Source organism: Nerophis ophidion, linkage group LG12 (assembly GCF_033978795.1).
Source record: "Nerophis ophidion isolate RoL-2023_Sa linkage group LG12, RoL_Noph_v1.0, whole genome shotgun sequence".
Classification (NCBI taxonomy): domain Eukaryota; kingdom Metazoa; phylum Chordata; class Actinopteri; order Syngnathiformes; family Syngnathidae; genus Nerophis; species Nerophis ophidion.
This window is the reverse complement of record NC_084622.1, coordinates 27,911,559-27,938,543: the sequence shown is the minus strand read 5'-3', so window position 1 is coordinate 27,938,543 and position 26,985 is coordinate 27,911,559. Positions and strand designations below refer to the sequence as shown.

General features: G+C 42.4%; 1 protein-coding gene and 1 long non-coding RNA gene across 2 annotated transcripts in view; one reads left to right on the top strand and one right to left on the bottom strand.

Moving 5' to 3' along the window:
• Positions 1-20,018, bottom strand: part of LOC133563227 (CD81 antigen-like) — a 32,469-nt gene extending 12,451 nt beyond the window's left edge. Inside the window, exons 1-2 of the mRNA XM_061917235.1 lie at positions 19,855-20,018; positions 18,838-18,952 (exon numbers count right to left, since the gene is read on the bottom strand). Of these exons, the coding sequence (XP_061773219.1) occupies positions 18,838-18,952; positions 19,855-19,920 (181 nt within the window). The 5' untranslated portion in view covers positions 19,921-20,018. The remainder of the gene's footprint in view (positions 1-18,837; positions 18,953-19,854) is intronic.
• A 1,059-nt stretch (positions 20,019-21,077) lies between these two features.
• Positions 21,078-26,410, top strand: LOC133563801 (uncharacterized). The gene is made up of 2 exons (XR_009809118.1): positions 21,078-21,210; positions 23,096-26,410. It is a non-coding gene; the product is annotated as an uncharacterized LOC133563801 (long non-coding RNA).
• The last annotated feature ends 575 nt before the right edge of the window (positions 26,411-26,985 follow it).

Below are 26,985 nucleotides of genomic sequence, written 5' to 3'. Positions count from 1 at the left end.
TGTATATATGTATATATATATATGTGTGTACATATGTATATATATATATATATGTATATGTGTGTATATATATATGTGTATATATATGTATGTATATATATATATATATGTATATATATATATATATATATATATATATATATATATGTGTGTGTATATATATACGTATATATATATATATATATATATATATATATATATATATATATATATATATATATATATATTATATGCTCTAGATGCTGGCGAGCCCTTACTTGCCCACAGGCTGTAGTTCCAGGACGCCTGCATTAAATCATGACATGATTAAATCATGAAATGATTAAATCAATAACTCATTCAATCATGAATGAATCACAAAGTGAAATAATTAAATCATGCAATAATTTAAGTATTAAACTATTTGTTTGAGTCAATACTTGTATTTTTTATTAATATTTCTTGGTTTGATTATTTCATGATTGAATAATTATTGATTTCATAATTTCATATTTAATGATTTAATTAATCATAGCTCCTCTCTGAGCTGCTACCTTATCGTGGTACAAGAGTTTGCGTGTCCCAATGATCCTATGAGCTATGTTGTCTGGGGCTTCTATGTCCCTGTTAGGGTCTCCCATGACAAACAGGTCCTTGGTGAGGGAGCAGACAAAGAGCAGGTCAAAGACTACTGTGAAAAAAACAAAACAACTGGAAAACAGTTTTTCCTCTCCCTGACCCGAGTCACCGGGCCCCCCTTTGGAGCCAGGCCTGGATGTGGAGCTCGATGGGAAGGGCCTGGTGACCGGAACTTCCCCCAGCATGCAACGTGGGTACCCCCTCCAATGGGCTCACCACCCATAGGAGGGGCCATAGAGGTTGAGTGTTTTGCGAGCTGAGCGCCAGTCGAAGGCAGGGCACTTGGCGGTCCGATCCTCGGCTACAGAAGCTAGCTCTTGGAACGTGGGACGTCACCTCACTGGGGGGGAAAGAGCCTGAGCTAGTGCGCGAAGTGGAGAAGTTCCGGCTGGATATAGTCGGACTCACTTCGACGCACAGCAAGGGCTCTGGAACCACTTCTCTCGAGAGGGACTGGACCCTCTTCCACTCTGGCGTTGCCGACAGTGAGAGGCGACGGGCTGGGGTGGCAATTCTGGTTTCCCCCCGGCTTAAAGCCTGCACGTTGGAGTTCAACCCAGTGGACGAAAGGGTAGCCTCCCTCCGCCTTCAGGTGGGGGGACGGGTCCTGACTGTTGTTTGTGCTTACGCACCAAACGGCAGTTCAGAGTACCCACCCTTTTTGGGTACACTCGAGGGAGTACTGGAAAGTGCTCCCCCGGGTGATTCCCTTGTCCTACTGGGGGACTTCAACGCTCATGTTGGCAACGACAGTGAAACCTGGAGAGGCGTGATTGGGAAGAATGGCCGCCCGGATCTGAACCAGAGTGGTGTTTTGTTATTGGACTTTTGTGCTCGTCACAATTTGTCCATTACAAACACCATGTTCAAACATAAGGGTGTCCATATGTGCACTTGGCACCAGGACACCCTAGGCCGCAGTTCCATGATCGACTTTGTAGTTGTGTCATCGGATTTGCGGCCTTATGTTTTGGACACTCGAGTGAAGAGAGGGGCGGAGCTTTCTACCGATCACCACCTGGTGGTGAGTTGGCTGCGATGGTGGGGGAGGATGCCGGACCGACCTGGCAGGCCCAAACGCATTGTGATGGTCTGCTGGGAACATCTGGCAGAGTCTCCTGTCAGAGAAAGTTTCAATTCCCACCTCCGGAAGAACTTCGAACATGTCACGAGGGAGGTGCTGGACATTGAGTCCAAGTGGACCATGTTCCGCACCTCTATTGTCGAAGTGGCTGATCGGAGCTGTGGCCGCAAGGTAGTTGGTGCCTGTCGGGGCGGCAATCCTAAAACCTCTTGGTGGACACCAGCGGTGAGGGATGCCGTCAAGCTGAAGGAGTCCTATCGGGTCCTTTTGACTCATAGGACTCCGGAGGCAGTGGACAGGTACCGACAGGCCAAGCGGTGCGCGGCTTCAGCGGTCGCTGAGGCAAAAACTCGGACATGGGAGGAGTTCGGGGAAGCCATGGAAAACGACTTCCGGACGGCTTCGAAGCGATTCTGGACCACCGTCTGCCGCCTCAGGAAGGGGAAGCAGTGCACTATCAACACCGTTTATGGTGCGGATGGTGTTCTGCTGACCTCAACTGCGGATGTTGTGGATAGGTGGAAGGAATACTTCGAAGACCTCCTCAATCCCACCAACACGTCTTCCTATGAGGAATCAGTGCCTGGGGAGTCTGTGGTGGACTCTCCTATTTCTGGGGCTGAGGTCGCTGAGGTAGTTAAAAAGCTCCTCGGTGGCAAGGCCCCGGGGGTGGATGAGACCCGCCCGGAGTTCCTTAAGGCTCTGGATGCTGTGGGGCTGTCTTGGTTGACAAGACTCTGCAGCATCGCGTGGACATCGGGGGCGGTACCTCTGGATTGGCAGACCGGGGTGGTGGTTCCTCTCTTTAAGAAGGGGGACCGGAGGGTGTGTTCCAACTATCGTGGGATCACACCCCTCAGCCTTCCCGGTAAGGTTTATTCAGGTGTACTGGAGAGGAGGCTACGCCGGATAGTCGAACCTCGGATTCAGGAGGAACAGTGTGGTTTTCGTCCTGGTCGTGGAACTGTGGACCAACTCTATACTCTCGGCAGGGTTCTTGAGGGTGCATGGGAGTTTGCCCAACCAGTCTACATGTGCTTTGTGGACTTAGAGAAGGCATTCGACCGTGTCCCTCGGGAAGTCCTGTGGGGAGTGCTCAGAGAGTATGGGGTATCGGACTGTGTTATTGTGGCGGTCCGCTCCCTGTACGATCAGTGCCAGAGCTTGGTCCGCATTGCCGGCAGTAAGTCGAACACATTTCCAGTGAGGGTTGGACTCCGCCAAGGCTGTCTTTGTCACCAATTCTGTTCATAACTTTTATGGACAGAATTTCTAGGCGCAGTCAAGGCGTTGAGGGGTTCCGGTTTGGTGACCGCAGGATTAGGTTCATCTGACCGGGATCTTCAGCTCTCACTGGATAGGTTTGCAGCCGAGTGTGAAGCGACCGGAATGAGAATCAGCACCTCCAAGTCCGAGTCCATGGTTCTCGCCTGGAAAAGGGTGGAGTGCCATCTCCGGGTTGGGGAGGAGCCCCTGCCCCAAGTGGAGGAGTTCAAGTACCTAGGAGTCTTGTTCACGAGTGGGGGAAGAGTGGATCGTGAGATCGACAGGCGGATCGGTGCGGCGTCTCCAGTAATGAGGACGTTGTACCGATCCGTTGTGGTGAAGAAGGAGCTGAGCCGGAAGGCAAAGCTCTCAATTTACCGGTCGACCTACGTTCCCATCCTCACCTATGGTCATGAGCTTTGGGTCATGACCGAAAGGATAAGATCACGGGTACAAGCGGCCGAAATGAGTTTCCTCCGCCGTGTGGCGGGGCTCTCCCTTAGAGATAGGGTGAGAAGCTCTGCCATCCGGGAGGAGCTCAAAGTAAAGCCGCTGCTCCTCTACATCGAGAGGAGCCAGATGAGGTGGTTCGGGCATCTGGTCAGGATGCCACCCGAACGCCTCCCTAGAGAGGTGTTTAGAGCACGTCCAACCGGTAGGAGGCCACGGGGAAGACCCAGGACACGTTGGGAAGACTATGTCTCTCGGCTGGCCTGGGAACGCCTCGGGATCCCCCGGGAAGAGCTAGACGAAGTGGCTGGGGAAAGGGAAGTCTGGGTTTCCCTGCTTAGGCTGTTGCCCCTGCGACCCGACCTCGGATAAGCGGAAGAAGATGGAGATGGAGATGGAGATGATCATTTCACAATTTAATTGATTATTGAGTTCATTATTTAATCATGTAAATACATTATTAAAATGTAATTAAAAAGTATTCCAATTTTACAAATTAATGAGACATTTAATATTTAATTCAAATTATAATTAATGACACATTTAAGTAAATATTAAAAGTTGTATTTTGTTTATTTCATGTTGTCCTATTTGATCCTCCATAATTTAGAGGGCACACGTGCAAAGGTCCAATAATTAGGCCCCGTATGGTACTTACTGTAGTGGGTGATACTCAATATATACCTTGATACCACTAATTCATGTTTGATACTGTCGTTTCTCATTTTTAGTAACAGTAATACATTTCTATGCATGCACTTTGCTTAATACGTGCCAAATATAAAATAGCTCATACAATACGGCTACATTTTATGTAAATTTTAAATGTGCAAAGCTTTTAATGCAATTTTGATTGGACCCCAGACCCAGCAGCACATTTCAAATACTCAAAATGAAATAAATACTCAATATGGCTTGTACATCAAAAACGAGTGTCAAAGTTGACCACAACCTAAATAATGATAATAATTTAAAATACAAATAATAGCAGATCCACTTGAAAATGTACAATGGAAAACAATGTCTGTCCCTCTCAAGGCGCTCACATTTAATATATAATCACTTCAACATGAGGGTCAGATTATTCTTCAAAAAGATTAACATTTCGGCCTTCTCAGCTGTCCTTCTGCTTTCATGGATAATAATGGAGGCTGTGCTGAAGAGCCCTTTTGCTCGCCACAGTCCGCACTTGTTGGAGGAACATGGACGTACAGTAGTTGCTGTGACTGCCAAGCAGAGCAAACATTGGTTGCTCTTCCAACAACAACAGTGGACTGAAAGCCGCTTGTCTTTTCAGCAAGAGTTTATCTGCATACTTCTCATTGTTATGCAAATGTTTTGTCACATTTGGGGTGTTAAAATATTTAAATTGTCTGTTTTACTTTTCTTTCCTGTGCACATAAAGGAACTCCACACAAGTCAACTTACTCACGCCCTAACGACTTTGCTGCAATGCACTTTTTTTCACTAACTTGTAAAAGAAGAAACAAATAATTCCCATAAGTCCTTTGAATTACGTCAAGCAACACATTCTTGTCCAGTAATGAGTGCTGTTGTACTAAATTGCAGCACCGTCTAAACCAGGTGGTGTCAAAGTCGATTTGACCCACGAATGAATTGTCTAAGGCTCCTGAAATGATATTTGATTATTATTAGAACCCACATTGCTGCTGTTTTGCATGCACCAATACTCTATTAGTGTTGGCAATAGGTCTTTTCAAAATGGGGTTCCACAGTACATTTTTGGTGTCCCACTTTTTTGTAACCGTTTTGAAAACAAATTAAATCAATATATGCATTGTCCTGTTATACACTATATTGCCAAAAGTATTTGGCCACCTGCCTTGACTCACATATGAACTTGAAGTGCCATCCCATTCTTAACCCATAGGGTTCAAAATTATGTCGGTCCACCTTTTGCAGCTATTACAGCTTCAACTCTTCTGGGAAGGCTATCCACAAGGTTGCAGAGTGTGTTTATAGGAATTTTTGACCGTTCTTCCAAAAGCGCATTGGTGAGGTCACACACTAGTGTTGGTCGAGAAGGCCTAGCTCTCAGTCTCCGTTCTAATTCATCACAAAGGTGTTCTATCAGGTTCAGGTCAGGACTCTGTGCAGGCCAGTCAAGTTAATCCAAACCAGACTCTGTCATCCATGTCTTTATAGACCTTGCTTTGTGCACTGGTACACAGTCATGTTGAAAGAGGAAGGGGCCCTCTCCAAACTGCTCCCACAAGGTTGGGAGCATGGAATTGTCCAAAATGTTTTGGTATCCTGGAGCATTCGAAGTTCCTTTATCTGGAACTAAGTGGCCAAGCCCAACCCCTGAAAAACAACCCCACACCATAATTCCTCCGCTGACCCCTCACTGTCAGTTCACGTGGCCAACCACTTTGTGGCTGAGTTGCTGTTGTTCCCAAACTATTCCATTATTTTATAATAAAGCCGACAGTTGACTTGGGAATATTTAGGAGCGAGGAAATTTCACGACTGGATTTGTCGCACAGGTGGCATCCTGTGACAGGTCCACGCTGGAAATCACTGAGCTCCTGACAGCGGCCCATTCTTTCACAAATGTTTGTAGAAACAGTCTCCATCTGTGGCCGGGATAAGTGATTAGAACACCTGATTATGATCATTTGGATGGGTGACCAAATACTTTTGGCAATATAGTGTATCTCACATTCTATATTCCATCCATCTATTCATTTTCTACCGCTTATTCCCTTTTGGGGGCGCTGGTGCCTATCTCAGCTACAATCGGGTGGAAGGCGGCGTACACCCTGGACAAATCGCCACCTCATCGCAGGGCCAACACAGATAGACAGATAACATTCACACACTAGACATTCTACTATTGTGTTTTGGAAAAAGGTTGTCATAAACGTTACTTGATTCATCAAAAAAAATATATAATAATACAAAAGAAAAAAATGTTTTATGCATATGCAAATGTTTTCAGTTATAAACATTCATTCACTTTCTTCTTTCCTTCATGGATCTAAACTTTACCGCTGCCGGTATTTTTTTCTATATTTTTATTGTAATATTTTCAGAATGTTTTACTTTTGGCCAAAGTAAAACAAAGCAAACAATCTGAAGTTGTCTTGTTTTTTTTTGTTTTAATGCCATGATTTTAAATGTCCGGCCTGCGTGTGCACAGAGTTTCCTCCATGCGGCCCCTGAGCTAAAATTAGTTTGACACCCCTCGTCTAAACACTTGTGAAGTTTTATTATAAATCAGGGTCACTGGTGAGTTGGAGACTATCCCAGCTGTGTTTGGTCAAGAGGCGGGGTACACCCTTTTTGTAACTACTTACAGGACACATATAGACAACCAATCACATCTTTGGACAATTTAGAGTCTCTCATTGACCTAACATGCATGTTTTGGGGATTTGAGGAGAACAAGTAGTTCCGAGTCGAAATTTTAACTAAAAACCGCCTGGCTAGAAAATAGATGAGCTCACCAGATGTTTCATAAATAACACACCAAAAAATGTCTACCACAAACATGAAAGCATAGAATTTTCTGACATACACTGGTGCCTTAACTTAAGAGTGTATTGAGATAAGAGTTGTCTCTTGGCTAATTGTTATGCTTTAAGTTGCAAGCAAAAATATTACTTAGTTAGTTCACAGTTTTACATTAGTTGGCGTGGAAAAAAATCACAGTGACCCCCGTAAGATATGCCCAAAATATTTGGTCTTACTCGCCAGCATGAGCTTACAGCTGGAGATGGAAATAACTTAGATTTTCCCAACCATGGGAAAGACGAACAGTGTGAAAGACAGTGCTGAGAAGAAGTGGATGATATTCAGTGAATTAAGTAAACAAAACAACAAAAACGTGGCGAAGCAGTTTAAACATATCACTGCCAGTCTGCACCAGACTGAAGCAGATTGAGTCTAATGCCAGCCAGGCTGTTAAAATATTATCTAAATTGCAGACATTAATCCATGAATATATACAAAAGCTGCCAATGGTGTGTTCGATGGAGAAGCAGCTGTAAGGATATACTGTAGAAATCCACCCTCTGAGGTAAATGTTGTACATTATTGTGACACTATTTGATAAAACTGCTGTAGTTAATAGTAGTATCCATCCATCCATTTTCTACCACTTGTCCCTTTTGGAGTCGCGGGCGGTGCTGGAGCCTATCTCAGCTGCATTCGGGCAGAAGACGCCGTACACCCTGGATAAGTCGCCACCTCATCACAGGGCCAACACAGATAGACAGACAACACACACTGGGGCCCATTTAGTGTTAGTAGCATATTCTATTGTATTGTTTTTATAGGAAATGTATTATCTAAAAGTTGTTTTTTATTTTTAAGAGGTATGTTACAAGTAATAAATTCTGCTGATTTTTGAGGGGGAGGAGCAATCGCCACTTAAATCAGGGGTGTCAAACTCACTTGAGCTCAGGGGCCACATGGAGGAAAATCTGTGCACACGTGAGCTGGACTATTAAAATCATGGCAGTAAAACAAAAAAATTAAAGACAACTTCAGATTGTTTTCTTTGTCTTACTTTGGCCAAAAATAAAACAAGCACTTTCTGAAAATATTACAATAAAAATATAGAAAAAAATACCGGCAGGGGTAAAGTTTGGATCCATGAATTAAGGAAGAAAGTGGGTGATTTGTTTGAAACTGAATACATTTACATATGCATAAAAATGTGTTTTCTATTGTATTATTTTTTTTATGAATCAAGTAACGTTTATGAAAACCTTTTTTTCTAAAACACAATATAGAACAGTGGTTCTTAACCTGGGTTCGATTGAACCCTAGGGGTTCAGTGAGCTGGCCTCAGGGGTTTGGCAGAGCCTCCGCCGCGGACGTCAAGACACACCCGACTCATCATGTAAATAAAATCTTCTCCCTATCTGCGTCTTATGGATACCCCCAAACAATGTTCCCTCTAATTTTCCATATACGTGAGCAAACGCAAAAAGTCCTTGAGCATACTGTGGGCACACCAGCAGCACACCTGTACCAAACATGACTAACTATCAAGTTAAATGTTTTATTATTATATTCAAATGACAGCAGTCATTTCCATGAGATTATTTTCTAATATAAGTGTTTGGCCCACTTTACAATGACAATAACAAAAAAAATATTGTTTTTCATGAGCTGTGTACTAGTATTGTATGTCTGGGTGGAAAACGAAGAAAGGGAACAGACTTTGCTGAGGAAAAAAAGGACAGTGGCACTTGCCAAGGTGGAGCCATGCATATCTGAACTGGTCTCTCAAAGGCAACAGCAGAAGTCACACTGATTTAATTTTTCATTTCAGTTCATGCACTGTGTTGGTTTTGTTCTTTGAACAAACATATAACTTTGTCTTGAATTTGAGAAAAAATATATATATTTTTCACTAAAGAGGGATCCGGTGTATGCGCATATGAAACTGGTAGAGTTCGGTACCACCAACAAGGTAAAGAACCACTGATATAGAATGTGATGTATAATATTTATCATTTGTTTTCAAAACAGTTACAAAAAAGTGGGACCCCAAAACTTTACTGTGGGACCCCATTTTTATGACTTGATCATTTTGACCATATTGAAAATTTCTAGCGCCAACACTGATGGAGTATTGGTGCGTGCAAAACAGCAGCAGGCGGCTGTGGCCTGCGGGCCGGTTCTAATACTAATCAAATATCATCCCGGGGGCCATAGATCATTCATTTGGCCCGCGGGCCTTGACTTTGACACATACGACTTAAATTGATGTCAATTAATTTCAAAGGGAGATTTTGATTTGAGATACAAGTGTTTTGAGTTAAGAACTCCGTCGCAGAACCATTTAAGCCTGTAGGTTGGGACACTTGATTTTATTGTAGTGTTTTCATACTCTATTTCTCTTTTTAAAAGGCATGATGCATGTTCAGAGGCAGCACGGGGGGGACATGCCTCACAATACAAAGGTCCTGAGCAGTCCTGGGTTCAATCCCGGGCTCGGGATCTTTCTGTGTGGAGTTTGCATGTTCTCCCCGTGACTGCGTGGGTTCCCACCAGGTTCTCCGGTTTCCTCCCACTTCCAAAGACATGCACTTGGAGATAGGTTGATTGGGAACACTTGATTGATTGAAACTTTTATTAGTAGATTGCTCAGTACAGTACATATTCCTTACAGTTGACCACTGAATGGTAACACCCGAATAAGTTTTTAAACTTGTTTAAGTCGGGGTCCACGTTAATCAATTCATAGTAAATGGTCCCTAGTTTGTGAATGTGAGTGTGAATGTTGTCCGTCTATCTGTGTTGGCCCTGCGATAAGGTGGCGACTTGTCCAGGGTGTACTCCGCCTTCCGTCCGAATGCAGCTGAGAAAGGCTCCAGCACCCCCCGCGACCCCAAAAAGGGGAAAAGCGGTAGAAAATGGATAGATGGATGGATGATACATGTTCATTCAATCCATTTCCATGGGAGACCTTGATTTGAGATACAAGTGTTTTGAGTTAAGCGCTTTGTCACAGAACCATAAGCTGAGGTAGTATCGTGTCTTGGTAAAAAGAAGAATTCACACGAAGGGGATGTATGCTCCAATACGGCATTTATGCACACATACTGTACATCATCATTAGTTTTGTGTGTTTGACTTTTCTCAGTGGTGCAAGTCAGTAAAGCTGAGCTCAGGCAGGCCAGCAACACTGTGCTCCAGCACAGCCTCAGCGTTTGGACAGTAAGTATTTTCAGCCTTTCATAAACACTACTTTGGTGTGCCAGCATGCTAAAAACATCCAGGCTAAACTCTAATTTGAGGGTTAATGTGCAGATGTCCAAGGTTATTTGAATTACGCCGGGGCGTATGTTTAGGAGAGGCCGAAAGACAGAAACATTCCCTTGATCTTACTTGGGTGGGCCTCTCCAAAATCACTAGTGGGCCTTCCTTCCATAAAAAAAACAGCAATCACTCCTTATACTTAGAAAAGGGGTAAGTTTGGGAGAACATTGGCAGGGCCAAATGCAAATGAATGGGTTGAGCTCCACAACAAGGCGACATGACGGTAATGTTGAAACGCTGACATGTTGTGCAGGTTTGCTTGTGCGATGAAGCCAAGATGGAAGCTTAGTTCAACCTGAGGAGCACATTCCTGATATTGAAATTCAGGCGAGATTTTGTAAAGGAAGTGAAACAACATTGAAATCCATGATGGATTTTTTTGGTTTGTGCCGCGCTCACACGCCCGTTAACCTCGCTGCCCACATAGCCACAACATCTGTTTAGAACATCTGCTGTCTCAAAGGAGCCTGGGAGCCTCATCCATCTTGGAAGGAGTTTGTTGCTTCACCTTTGCAGTGTCAGACTGACAGCTGGCTGAAAATGTCACACTGCGCATCTACGTAGGTCAGGGGTGGCAAACCACGAACAGGTTTTATCCGGCCCGCGAGATGAGTTGACCAAGTATTAAAGTGAGTTTGCCAAGTATTTGAATGAAATAAAATGTGTCCACTGGATGTCATAACAGCAATTCTTTGTATCCCCTTCAGAGAGGGCGGAGCTTTGTGCCGTGTTAAGACAGAGGCAAAACTTCTGTGTTTGGACACTACATACTTACGCTGCTTATTAGTGATAGTGTACAAAATGTGGATCGTTACGTTCATGCCTTTGATTTTCTAAGATGTTGTTGGTAATGTAACCTGGGACATTTCAACCCCGCAGAAATTATTTAAGTAATCTGCTCATTTCGTGTAGTACTTATTACTGTGGGGTAGAGATGCGCGGATAGGCAATTATATCATCCGCATCCGCATCACCAAAGTCGTCATCCACCCGCCATCCACCCGAACCAACATTTTATCAGGACCGTACCCGCCCGCCAACCGCCCGCTGAAATACGTCAGAGGTTGTCCGCCTTTACCACTTACAGAGCTATTTAAACCTGTTTCACAGAGTAATGAAAACAATTGGAGGCGCTAACGTTCCCGCGACAATCCAATAACGTTCATCCTGATTACAAGAATATGGGCGTGCTGTGAAGCCATTGCCTTTGACACCTTCAACAACATCTACGAACCGATTGTTAGTCCGACGTCATGTTGTGTGCAGCTTCCGCAATTACATGTACAAGATTGAAAGGCATACTGGGTGATACAGAGTACACTGATGGTTGTGATATAAACAACTTTAACACTTCCTAATATGCGCCACGCTGTGAAGCCACACCCAACAAGATTGACAAACACATTTCGGGAGAACATCCTCACAGTAACACAACATAAATGCAACACAACAAATACCCATATCCTTTGTATCTGTGACACATCCTGAATATATTTTACACCCCCGCGTCCCTAACCCCGCCCACCTCACCGACGCTGCTAGCGGGGTGTATAAAACAGTCAGGGTGTATCATGAATACAAAGGATTATGGGTATTTGTTGTGTTGTGTTTATGTTGTGTTACTGTGAGGATGTTCTCCCGAAATGTGTTTGTCGTTCTTAATTGGTGTGGCTTCACAGCGTGGCGCATATTACTAAGAGTGTTAAAATTGTTTATATCACAACCATTAGTGTACTCTGTGTCACCCAGTATGCCTTGCAGTCGTGTGCGTGCTGCTGCGGAAGCCACACACAACATGTTGCTGGACTGACAAGCAGATCGTATATGTTGTAGAGGGCTACAAAGCCAATGGCTTCATAGCACGCACTAATATTTAATAAATGGGTGACTGCCGGCAGTCATTCAAGAGAATAAAAGCGTCTCTTATTGTCTTCTTCGCTTTGTGACACGGGTCTTAAATGGCTCTTTGAATGGCAAAGGATACCGATCACAGAACCATGCATATCAAATATTTCCGGATGGTTCAACCGCCACCCGCCTGAATCTAATTAAAATCTATTTTTTCGTCATGTCAACCGCCCGACCCGCGGTTTATCCGCGGACTCCGCGGATGAGACCGCAAACCGCGCATCTCTACTGTGGGGACACATTTTCTGGGTGCACATAAATATGCTGAAATAATGTGTATCCCCTTCTAACCTCCATCCATCCATCCATTCTCTACCGCTTATTACCTTCGGGATTGCGGGTGGCGCTGGCGCCCATCCCAGCTGCAATCGGGCGGAAGGCGGGGTACACCCCGGACAAATCGCCACCTTATCGCAGGGCCAACACATACTTGCCAACCCTCCCGGATTTTCCGGGAGACTCCCGAAATTCAGCACCTCTCCCAAAAACCTCCCGGGACAAATTGTTTCCCGAAAATCTCCTGAAATTTAGGCAGAGCTGGAGGCCACGCCCCCTCCAGCTCCATGTGGACCTGACTCAGCAATGTTGTGACCCTCTTAAACAGGACAATACTGCCATCTACTGTACATAGAATAGAATGTACTTTATTGATCCCTTGGGGAAATTCAGCACCACAGTTCGCTCACAATAAACAATGATAATAATAAATAATATAATATATATAATATATGAATAATATAAATATATTCTACATATATTCTACATTTAAGTGCAGTCAAGGAACATATGCTTTAGGGAGTCTGTTCTGAAGCCCACAATAAAGAGACGTAACTTCATCACGTCGCCTGGTTATTGACTCCAACCCAATGTATTACACCGTCGATGAGCAAAATGAAGAAATACGCTTGCAAGTTCCAAAACAAATCGAAACAAGAATTTCAGTTTATCCAGGAGCGTCCGAAAGGGAAGAAGTATGTTGCCTGTAAATTTTGTAAAACAGACTTCTCCATTGAACACGGTGGCCGAACGGATATACCCAGTCATGAACAGTCAGCAAAGCACAAAGCGTCCGCAGCGCAGCATCGTTCACAACCCAGTATTATGGGCCACCTCGCAAAATGGAGACCCGATGGTGTAACTTATGCTGAGACAAAGACGGCTATGCTGATAGCTGGAAGCAACATCCCGTTCTCATTTGCGGATGTGTACAACAAATCCGTGAAGGATATGTTCCTGGATTCAGAGATCGCTTGCCAGTACGCAAATGGCAGAACAAAGGTTACTCAAATAGTGAAAGGTAAGTGTTTTTTTTTTTTTTTTGTAACCAGCAAGTACAGTACAGTTAGTAGAACAACTGTGTTTTTATTACTGTGTATTTGATATGTGACGTTGGAAATTCAAGTATTCATTTTATTTATATATATATAATAAAATAAATACATATAGCTAGAATTCACTGAAAGTCAAGTATTTCATACATACATACATACATACATATATATATATATGTATATATATATATATAAGAAATATATATATATATATATGTATATATAAACAAATTAGATTTATATCTAGACACTCAAAGCGCTCACACAGAAGTGGGAACTCATAATTCATTCACACCTGGTGGTGGTAAGCTACATCAGTAGCCACAGCTGCTCTGGGGTAGACTGACGGAAGCGTGGCTGCCAGTTTGCACCGTCGATGAGCAAAATGAAGAAATACGCTTGCAAGTTCCAAAACGAATCGAAACAAGAATTTCAGTTTATCCAGGAGCGTCCGAAAGGGAAGAGGTATGTTGCCTATAAATTTTGTAAAACAGACTTCTCCATTGAACACGGTGGCCGAACGGATATACCCAGTCATGAACAGTCAGCAAAGCACAAAGCGTCCGCAGCGCAGCATCTTTCACAACCCAGTATTATGGGCCACCTCGCAAAATGGAGACCCGATGGTGTAACTTATGCTGAGACAAAGACGGCTATGCTGATAGCTGGAAGCAACATCCCGTTCTCATTTGCGGATGTGTACAACAAATCCGTGAAGGATATGTTCCTGGATTCAGAGATCGCTTGCCAGTACGCAAATGGCAGAACAAAGGTTACTCAAATAGTGAAAGGTAAGTGTTTTTTTTTTTTGTAACCAGCAAGTACAGTACAGTTAGTAGAACAACTGTGTTTTTATTACTGTGTATTTAATATGTGACGTTGGAAATTCAAGTATTTATTTTATTTATATATATATAATAAAATAAATATATATAGCTAGAATTCACTGAAAGTCAAGTATTTCATACATATATATATATATATATACAAATATATATATATATATACATATATATATATATATATATATATATATATGTATATATATATATGTAAATATAAACAAATTAGATTTATATCTAGACACTCAAAGCGCTCACACAGAAGTGGGAACTCATAATTCATTCACACCTGGTGGTGGTAAGCTACATCAGTAGCCACAGCTGCTCTGGGGTAGACTGACAGAAGCGTGGCTGCCAGTTTGCGCCTACGGCCACTCCGACCACAACCTATCATTCATTCATCATTCATTCACCAGTGTGAGCGGCACCAGGGGCAAAGGGTAAAGTGTCCTGCCCAAGGACACAACGGCAGCGATTTTTTGGATGTCAATAGGTGGGAAGCGAACCTGCAACCCTCAGGTTTCTGGCCGGCCGCTCTACCCACTACGCCATTGTATGTGTATATATGTGTATATATATATATATATATATATATATATATATATATGTATATATATATATATATATATATATATATATGTGTATATACATATATATATATATATATATATATATATATATGTTTATACATATATATGTATATACATATATATGTATATATAGACATATATATGTGTATTTATATATGTATATAGACATATACATGTATATAAACATATATATATATATATATGTATGTGTATATATATGTATATTCAATGTGCGATGATATCACGTTATCGATGGGAAAATGCATTTTTAGACAATGTGCTGACCCCGAACGGGACAAGCGGTACAAAATGGATGGATGGATGGATGATTTGCCTGAGCGACAAGGAGACACTGAGAGTAACAAGCGGTAGAAAATGGATTAGAAAGGACAGATTTAAAAAATAATAATAATAAAATGTTTTTAACATTTTAGACCATTGGCCCAATTGTAGCTGAGATAGGCACCAGCGCCCCCGCGACCCCACAGGGAATAAGCGGTAGAAATTGGATAGATGGATGGATGGTCTATATTGACAATATAAAGTCGTTCACATCAAATACCTGACACAACTGTTTGAACCAAATTCAAACCATAACCATCCATGCATCTTTAATTATCTTCTCTCAAAGTACGCTTACAACGCAATTCGCTACCTGGTGCCACCTACTGATATGGAGTATTACATAGTAGCTCTGCTGAGCTCTACAACGCCACATTATTTGCGGATTATAATTACTGGTTTGCAAAAACTATTGTTTTGTTCAATTAGGTGAAATTACATAATTTCCCACGGCACACCCAACAATATCTCACAGTACAATGTGCCGCGGCACAGTGGTTGAAAAACACTGTTGTAGATGATGCTCCGTATGTACAGAATAACCATATGATGATAGTACATTAGTTGAGGAAAATGAGTACATTACATTGATAACATCTTGTAATTTCATTTCCATCCATCCATCCATTTTCTACCGCTTATTCCCTTTTGGGGTCACGGGGGGCGCTGGCGCCTATCTCAGCTACAATTGATATTATTATTCATTTCATCTTTTGATAGATTAAAAAAAGATTAAAAAATAATGGGAGCATTTTAAAACTCTGCCAGACTCAAATCCACCAATTGTTATCACATCATTTATTCAAAAAGAATAAATAACGATCAATATAAGTGTAAAAAAAACACATTATGGTTTGTACATTTCTAGAATGTGCTTGGTCTCTTTTTAAACGAAGAAAACAATCCGAGGTTTTTTTTATTTTTAAGTTTTCAGGCAATGATTTTACCAGTCCGGCATACTTAATAGATATTCAACCATGTGGCCCCGAGGCTAAAATGACGCCCTTGACATAGGTCCATTTTTCTGACCTTTTTTAGCGGTCATTGACGTGTCTTATTTCTGAAGTTTCCTCGCCTCCCCCAAGTTGAAAGTAAGCTTTTTTATCTACTTGTGTGCATTAGATAACTTAGCAATAAGCAAAGTATGAGGTGACAGCATGCAGGATGGATCACTAAGCAAGTTCAAAGGGGTGCGTGCAGTTGAAAAATAAAATATAATGAGATTTAAGGATAACAAGAACACTTTCTTTGGTCAATCTAATTTTCCTCTCCGGTGCCAATGTTTTTCTTCCCACCATTAAATATTAAAGCCTCACTTTGTAGATACATGCAAACTCAACGGTCACTTCATTAAGTACGTCAACGGAGTGTAATAAGATCCAAGATACAAGCGCAGTCTCAAAACTGTGTACTTTTACAACGACAACAAAAAATGTCTCTTCAAAATAACATAATTTGGACGCCTTCTTTACCGAGACAAAATATGAGAAATAACCTCTTGATATGATGCGGTCTTGTGTAGGTAAATATTGCCAACAAAACAAACCGCAGCCATAATAAGAAGCATATTTTGATAAATGAATACCTGACCATTAAAATAGAGCACCTAACAGAATATGGCGGTGTACCTTTTTGAGAGACCTTTCTAGGTCCATTTTGTGTACCTTATCACTGGTAAAGTACAATCGTCACAATCCCCAAAGTCTTAAACAGCTGATAGTGCAGCCAGGATGATGTAAACATGTGCTAGAAGCCATAATGAAAGGGTCAATACACAGGGGTAAGTCAAATCTTGAAGGATAAAATAGACAATAAAACAACATCACGTTAATAATGATGAATAAAAGTGAATAAAATAGGGATGACCGCGGACATGACCGCGATAAATTGGAATCTTTATTTAAAAAGTTAAATATTTTCATAGCTTGAGCATTAAGAAGCCTTTTTACGACCTTCTAAATATGTTCAACACTATGAGAGACATGAAATAGTCCCCTTTACATGATTTTATCTCAAAATAGTAATGTTGCCTGAGGCTGAGCCAATCATTGGCCACCATTCTGATCAGGGTGCTCTGATTGGTTTGACTTCCTCTAGTCGCCAATACTACTCTAATATTAAGTTGTTGTATTTTTAACCATTCTTATTTTTTATACTTGAAACTGTTGCATTAAAAAAAATCAGAAATGTGGTGAAGCGGCACTATTTGAAGCCTTTATCAATATCAGTATAGATAATAGCTTTATATATTGTTTTAAGTGCCTTAACTATACTTATACCACTATAAGTATGCCCCATTTCTAATACTACTAATAATTGTGTTGTATTAAACACATTTTAATGCGGAGGGTACTAATTAAATGGTACAAATGTGTACTTTATATATACGTCTGGCCTCTTATTGTACTTTTTGCTTAGAAAATGTACCTATGGGTACAAAAATCTATTTTTTTGAGTAAATTGAGAGCCATTGTACTTTATGAGTTATTATCACTTTTTACTGTTACAGTTCACTTGCACTCGGACCAAATGGGGCAACTCAACCTACAGGGGAGGAGTAGAACAGTATGGCCTCTATCACAGCGTTTTCAACCACTGTGCCGCGGCACACTAGTGCGCCGTGAGACGCAGTCTGGTGTGCCGTTGGAGATTATCTAATTTCACCCATTTGGGTTAAAAATATTTTTTTTGCAAACCAGTAATTATAGTCTGCAAATGATGTATTGCTGTTGAGTGGTCGGTGCTGTCTAGAGCTCGGCTGAGTAACCATGTAATACACTTCCATATCAGTAGGTGGCAGCAGATAGATAATCAGAAACAGCGGGAGGCAGCGTGCAGGTAATAAGGTGTCTTATGCTTAAACCAAAAATAAGCAAAAGGCGAGTGGCCCTAAAAAAAGGCATTGAAGCTTAGGGAAGGCTATGAAAAACAAAAATAAGACTGAACTGGCTACAAAGTAAACAAAAACAGAATGCTGGACAACAGCAAAGACTTACTGTGGAGCAAAGATGGTGTCCACAATGTACATCCGAACATGACATGACAATCAACAATGTCCCCATAAAGAAGGATAAAAACAATAAAATATTCTTGATTGCTAAAACAAAGTAGATCTGGGAAATATCGCTCAATGGAAGACATGTAATTGCTACAGGAAAATACGCAAAAAAAGAGAAAAAGCCACCAAAATAGAAGCGCAAGACAAGAAGTAAAACACTACACACATGAAAACAGAAAACAAGTCAAAATAAATCAGGGTGTGATGTGACAGGTGGTGACAGTACACCTACTTTGAGACAAGAGCTATAAAGTGATGCATGCTTGGTTATGCGTTAAAGTCATCCAACAATTGCGACAACGACTTATTACTGTCAACTGAGTTTTGTTGTTTAAGGATTTCTGCTGGTGGTGCGCCTCCGGATTTTTTCAACGCAAAAAATGTGCCTCGGCTCAAAAAAGGTTGAAAAACACTGCTCTATCAAACAGGTCACATTGCCAGTGTTTTTCCGCCCCGGTAGTGGTCCTTAAAGGATCTGATACTGTGCAAGTGTACTTAATGAGCAGCATTTCAGTAGTTGTAAACAGTAGACGGCATTCTCTTGACTCACTTATGTAAAAGGTGCCAGGCGCTTGGTTGCCTTCAAACTGAAGAATGAGGAGGTTGCTTGTTTGACTGTCATGACGGAGCCAAAGGGCCACTCCTAAGATCACTCCTCCTGCCAGCTGCAAGGAAGGAAAGGACACGGTCACTATCACATCAGTCATTTGCAACCTAAAACATCTGACTGAAATTGGTGGTGTACAGATCCTCTGGGAGTCTGTGAACTGTCCACTGGCTTTTAAGGGAAGTGATGAAAGGACATCCTGACACGGCCATGACCTATGCTATAAGTCCATGACCGCAGAAAGCAAACTCCAGAACTCCTTTCTCTCAACTGCCTCTAAACAAATGCGGACCACGAAGTTATGATTTACCGCACATTATCCCGTCTTCTTCCGAATTTTGAAGAAATTATTTATACACCCCAATCGACACATTCAATGCCATGACCGTACTCCATTGTTCTCCAAAGAGACAGGAAGCTGAATCCTTTAGTTGGAAAAAAATGGCAGTTTTTCACAATGACAGGGCAAAACCGACAGAGGAAACACTCATGTGTGGCATGTCCAGGATATGCTGCTTGTCTAAAAAAAGACAACAAAAAGCCAATGGAAATTCACAAGCGATCAATGCAAAGTGTTTGCGAATGACACATTAAGGCTAAAAAAAAAAAAAAAAAACCCTAAACGTTAATAGTCTCCTGTTTAAGTGTTCTGATGTGAAGGCTGCTGTGACAAATGATCACTTGCATGATGATGAAACAAGCAGTATGGGTATGTAGTTGGGAAGGAGAATAAAGCCTAATCCCATGAAATCGAAGGCCACCCCTTCAGAAATGCCCTGCTTTGCACAAAAAAAGCCAGTAGTAAAGGGCGATGCTGCTCTACAATCACAGCAGAGCAAGCCGGAAAAATCATCAGGCATCGAATCCATAAACCCCACTGATGTTACACCTCCAATGCAGCTCAGTCAAACAAACATCTTTGGAAGCAAAACTTTCAATAAGCAATAAGATCCAACTTACCCAGAAAATAAAGTTAAAGAAGAATAACATATATTTAATGCATTGCGTACAGCCTGTCACAGCCATCTCGCCAACTTCTTGTCTTTTTTTTTTTATATATATCTGAGAGCAGTCTAGTCCAGGATCCCACAGAGTCTCTGCCAGTGGAGGTATAAGAGACTCTAAGCTGCAAACTCCTCCTTTATAATGAAGAGTGAAAACTGAGACAGAGAACTGCCCACCAGGAGGGGAAGACTGAGGGAATGTCATGGCCCCCGTCTGTACGTTTTGAACAGGGAACCCTACTTTGTTGAACAAAAGTCTTGGGTCACAAGTCAATTCACTGTTTTGATGAACTTTGTGAACAGCGAAAATTTTGACACAAAAATGTAAATAAAAGGGACAGGGTCGGCGTGAAGGGGTGGCTGCCCTGGATATTTTCTGAAACGCTCAGCATTTGAATTGTACTATCTTACCGATTGTATTGTACCATATGTCCCGGCAATAAAATCTGCGTTCAAAGAACTCCAGCTTATTAGTGATTCCCAGAGCCCAAAAAAAGTCTGCGGGCTATAGAGCATTTTCTATTCGGGCTCCAGTACTGTAGAATGCCCTCCCGGTAACAGTTAGAGATGCTACCTCAGTAGAAGCATTTAAGTCCCATCTTAAAAGTAATTTGGATACTCTAACTTTTAAATAGACCCGCTTTTTAGACCAGTTGATCTGCCGTTTCTTTTCTTTTCTCCTCTGCCCCCCTCTCTCTTGTGGAGGGGGGGGGGGGGGGCACAGATCCGCTCGCCTGTGAATCGATTGGGGACATATCTGCGCTGCTGACCCGTCTCCGCTCGGGATGGTCTCCTGCTGCCCCCCCTATGGACTGGACTCTCACTATTATGTTAGATCCACCATGGACTGGACTTTCACATTATTATGTTAGAGCCACTCGACGTCCATTGCATCTGGTCTCCCCTAGAAGGGGGAGGGGGTCATCTACATTTGCGGTCCTCTCCAAGGTTTCTCATAGTCATTCACATTGACATCCCCCTGGGTTGTGAGTTTTTCTTTGCCCTTTGAACCAAGGATGTCGTTGTGGCTTGTGCAGCCCTTTGAGACACTTGTGATTTATGGCTATATAAATAAACATTGATTGATTGATTGATACTATTGAAGGGTGGGGGGTGGGAGTAACAACATGCAGTACCGGAGTCCAACAGAGAGGTAGCAGCTGTGTAAAGTAGCCTGCAGTCAGCCTGCCTGAACCTCAACCGAAGAAGCACTTCAGCAGGGAAGCATGTAAACATAAATATTCGGACTTTTTTTTTTTTAGCAAAAAGTACTGTGACAGATTGTCAGCAACACCAGCAGGTGAAGATTCAGGTTTGTGAATTGTATTTCAAGGATTCAATGGACTTTACTGTCATAGAAGAACACATGAGATACATGACATTGCACACAATTTCGTACCAGAGTTTCCAGATTGGTATCTATTAATACAGAGCACCATCTGAGTTTAGCAGTCAAACAGTTTCCGGAAAGTTGCTTTTTGTCAGTTTGGTGGTCCTCGAGATGCACCGCAGTCTGCTGCCTGAGGGGCACTTTGTGACTTTAATAACAAATATGGCAGTGCCATGTTGGCATTTTTTTTTCCATAACTTGAGTTGATTTATTTTGGAAAACCTTGTTACATTGTTTAATGCATCCAGTGGAGCATCACAACAAAATTAGGCATGACAGTTCGAGATGCCACCTCAGTAGAAGCATTTAAGTCTCACCTTAAAACTCATTTGTATACTCTAGCCTTTAAATAGACTCCCTTTTTTTAGACCAGTTGATCTGCCGTTTCTTTTCTTTTTCTTCTATGTCCCACTCTCCCTTGTGGAGGGGTCCGGTCCGATCCGGTGGCCATGTACTGCTTGCCTGTGTATCGGCTGGGGACATCTCTGCGCTGCTGATCCGCCTCCGCTTGGGATGGTTTCCTGCTGGCTCCGCTGTGAACGGGACTCTCGCTGCTGTGTTGGATCCGGTTTGGACTGGACTCTCGCAACTGTGTTGGATCCATTGTGGATTGAACCTTCACAGTATCATGTTAGACCCGCTCGACATCCATTGCTTTCCTCCTCTCCAAGGTTCTCATAGTCATCATTGTCACCGACGTCCCACTGGGTCATTATTGTCACCGATGTCCCACTGGGTGTGAGTTTTCCTTGCCCTTATGTGGGCCTACCGAGGATGTCGTGGTGGTTTGTGCAGCCCTTTGAGACACTAGTGATTTAGGGCTATATAAGTAAACATTGATTGATTGATTGATTGAATTCCACGACTGTAAATATCGGTATCGGTTGATATCAGAACCGGTAATTAAAAGTTGGACAATATCAGAATATCGGATATCGGTAAAAAAGCCATTATTGGACATCTCTAATAATAACATTTTTTGTTGGTGTGTTTCAGTGTTTTTTGTCCGCTATAAGGTGGTCAGAATTATTAAGGTTAAGAGGCTGTATCATAAAAAAGCAATTTTTTCGCACATGCCAAAAACAACCATCACTCGTCTAGGCGAAACCCTCATCTTCTTCACTCCTAAATCCGACCCTGAAAAGGACAACATTTGTAGAATTACAGTAAGTGTTTCCCAATTAACTTTGTAAAAGGGGCAGCACACAGACTGCAAGAAGGAATTGTTTCAATTTTGGTGAAGAACTGGATAAAGTAGTTGTTAACATTCACTATGTCACTACTGCATTAAAGTAACGGTGCACCACTTCATTAACTATTCATGCAACAATATGCTTATTTTTGTGTTAATAGTTAAGTTTGTAGTGGTGTACAACTGCACTGCATCATACTAAAATATTATCTAATTTTATCACTATTGTGTTCTTGTTAGTCGAATGATTAGTCAGATTAGTCCCAATTTTTAATGTGGATTAATTATGATTAATCACAGGTTACTTGTTCACATTATTTTAATCAATACAAAAAAAATATGCACACAAAAAGCACTGTTTTATCAGAATGTCACGCAGGAAACTTTTTTAACGTTTTACTTGAATACACATAATTTATTTTCTCAAAACTTGCCAACAGTATTATCTTAAGTCACATCTTGGTGTATTTTGGATTGAAATTTGAAAAATAATCGTGAGATTATTCTGAGTATACACATAAATAATACAATATTTTTGTGATTGATCACGAGTTATGTAATCATTTTTGACAGCCCTATTTTGTTGTACTTTTTTTTCTATCTCCGCCTTTGCAGGTTCCAAGGCACGGATGATGAAGGAGGAAGGTTGAGTGCAGTGTTATCAGCTCAGCCCCTGGGAAATTTTGCAGATGCTACGTACGCCAACCGAAAAAGGCTGCACTCACAAGGACCTTTCACCAACCCCCATCTTGGAGGCACACGTGCGGTCGTTATGACGAGAGTGTCTCAAACCCACGGGGGTAGGGTTTCCCTGAAGGAACACCAGGAAAGCCACCACTCTTTAACATCGTCAGAAACGGCTTCCGCTTAGCAACCTGGAATGTACTGACTTTGAACGAACCTGGTCACCCTCAGCTCATCCCCAACAATTCTCCTGGCTCACAGTTTCTGGGCAACAGGAAGTCAGATGGCCAGAGGATGGCGAGGCATTAGTGTGTCACAACAAGATCATGTGGAGCGGTAACATCTGCCTCCGCACACAGGGTGTGGCTATTGTGATCCACATACACCACGAAAACTCCATCACCACTTGGAAGCCATTAGGTCCACTGATTTTTTCCCAGCCTAGCCCCCTAGCATCATTGCAGACGACCGAACCAAGAACACATTATATGCACAGCTGCATTACAAGCTACGCCACATCTGCTGCCACAAAATCATCATCGTTCTGGGGGACATGAATGCCACATTGGGCCGCAACAGAAGTGAACCAGAACACATAATTGATCTTTTTCAATCAAACCTCACCAACGACAATGGCGAACGCGTGCTTAATGTCTGCGCTGCCCACAGCTTAAAAATTCTAGACACTTGGTTCCAACACCGCCAGATCCACCGTACTACCTGGTACTGTAATACAGGCACAACATCCATGGTCATAGAATATATTATGATCAGTGGGTGCTGGAAAGCTGCTACATCTTGCCGTGTATGCCACAATGCGTAACTAGGACAAACTGACCATTGTCTCCTCGCAGCCACTCTGAATCTTCATTTCCGCCATAACACACGTTGGGTCAGTGCTCAACACTGTTCCATAGACACAGACTATGATAAGCTTTTCAGCCCAGAGTACAAACATCTCTTCTCAATAAAAGTTACAAATCATTTTGTCGTTCTCGGCCACAGAGAGAACCTTACATATGTATGGGAGAATATCAGCACCACGCTCACCTCAATAACTGCAAACGTCCTCGCCGTTTGACGCTGGAGGACTCAACCTTGGGTATCTTTGACTTCTCTTGTTCTTGTTGATCAATGTCGAAAGGCGAGACTTGTGGGGAATGAAGAATACCGCTGTCTAAATCGGGAGAGAAGGCAAGGTCTACTCTCTCCTGTTCCATTGGACAAGCTGAAGCTGTTTGCTGATTCTGGCATTGAAGGTTGCCATGTCAATCAAGACCCGCCATCAATCACCGAACTGTCAGATGTCATCAAGGAGCTTCCATCTGGGAGAGCCTCAGGTGCAGACTGAGTCACAGCAGATATGATGAGAGCTGAACTCAGCACTGTCACCCACCAGCTTCAACATCGACAATCATTGGTACTTTAACTTTTACTTTGCCAAATCATTAGTTCCTCCAAACTGTAGAAACTGAGTCATACTTTCTCTCTACAAGAACAAGGGTGACCATTGAAACAAAGCCATCTACCTGCCCATTACACTTTTCTTTGTCCCAGACAAGGATTACTGAGACGTATTCACCCTCTCGTGCTCACCAAACGGCATCTACTGCCGGCTGGCTTCACTCCACATCGGTCAACAGCAGATTTCATTCTGGCTGTAAACATCTTTGCCCAACAGAGGAAGAAATATTTCCAACCTCCTAATGCAGCCTGCGTTGATGTGAAGTCGGCCTTTGACTCCCTGGACAAAAACGTCCACTGGCAACTTTTGTGAAGTACCAGAGTTCCAAGGAATCGTCATGCAAACACCACCTGTGGCGTAAAAGTAGAGGGTGGCATGTCAGATCCTTTTGTTGCCACCACTGGAGCCGACAGGGATGCGTTGTGGCTTCGAAGCACTTCAATATCGCTGTTGACTAGTGAATCCAAAGCACACTGCACCGCTGCCCCAGTATTGGAGTCAACTTCTACTTCTACGCTAATGATGTTGTGTTGTTCTCCACACACCTGGATCACCAAAGCATTTTCAGTATGAGCGGAAGAAACCTTACTTCTGGGCCATACCAATAGCTGGGCAGAGACAAAAATGTAATCACTGTCAGACTTAATCCCGGCCACAACACAGGTCATTACCATCCAGAACCAGCAGGTCGAATACTATGTTTATCTTGGATCCAAAATTGACAGATCTTGCTGGTCAGATACTGAAGTTGCACGTTGTTCGCAACAGACTTACGGTGCTTTCGGTCGCCTCCAAAGAGGCTGGCGCAGATAAAAATGTCAACAAAGATGCACATCTTCAATTTCTGCATGGTGCCAGTGGTCCTGTACGGATCTGAATCTTGGACTGTTTCCGCAGAGACTACTCGCCGCCTTGATGCTTCTCACAGGAACTGGCTCCGTAACATCCTCCATATTCAGTGGTTCCACCATAACACAAACAATGCAGGTTACAAAAAAGCAGATTTTCGTACTGCTATTGCCACCTTAATAAAAAGAGGAGGGCTGTGATTTCTCACCCATGTAGCAAGAATTACAGTCAAACAGGCTCTCATTGCGTGCACATGCCCACCACCACCCAGGGGGTCTATGTGGCCTTCTTCGGCTTACTTGGACGTCCCAGATGACATTAACCAAGCTCCTGTTGGATCTTATCGCCCTCGCCAAGCACCACCATGCCTTTAGACGACTAGCTGCCACGGTCACTTAGTGGCCAAACGAGGCTTCTTCTCTTTTACTTTTTTCACCACATAAGGTATACCTTCATCTTCAAGAGATTTTACAGAAAAATAATTAGAATTCTGCCTTTATACAGCCCATAACGCACAGTCTTAACAGCAAGAAGCTATAAAATGAACAACATTGCACCGGTCGCCCACGGAGCAGATTATGACGTGTGTTGTCATGCATCACACCTAAATCAGAATACTTTAATTTGACATGCACAGCATATATAGTAAATAGGAATAGAAGAAGCAGCAGTGACTTCCGCTTTGTGCATTTCAGCCTGTCCGACATCACGTTATTTATTTATCCATTTTTCCATCTGTTCGATACTTTTGTTTTACCTCTCTTTTAGAATTGGAGCTGTTTCTGTGTCTTGCATGTTGTGATTGGTATGGGTTGCTGTAGTCGCAAACGTGACATCATCACGACGCGTCTTCATGTTTCGTGCCTGAAGCAAGCTGTTAGCACTTAGAGTAGCTGTAAAGCAGTAAATAAAACAGCGTGTTGAAACAACAACTGGATCCCTCTTTTTATTGTAACATCGATGGATGAAACTCCAGACCATATTTAGTTTTTACTAGTCTTGGTTTTAGAAAAACAAACTTAACAAGAGTATATAACGCTACTTCTGTATGTTGAATGGTGGGGAGAAGCAGCAACCAAACTGCTCCATTCTGAGACTATTACATGTAGTCCCCCCTCCATCACCAAAGTATAGCTGACATCATGGACATGCACAGTAAGAATAATTTCGACCCAAACTTCGGAAGAAGGGTTTGCATGCGCTCCAACCTGAATGACTATCGGCCAGGGGCGTCGCCAGACATATTTCACTGGGGCACGTGCCCCACTGTTGATCTGCAGTGCCCCAGTAAAAATTTCACCAATAAAAAAAAAACGCTTCAGAGTTTTAAGTCTACATAACATAGACATCAGCGCACATACTACTTAGTATGGTAATTGATTGCTACTGTATTCACTCCACGAAACAGTGAGCACATGGCTACTTAATATGGTAATTTATTCACGTGTGGATCGAGACTTCAGTTGAGAGAGAGAGAGAGGGAGAGTGAGGGGGGGGGGTTCGAATC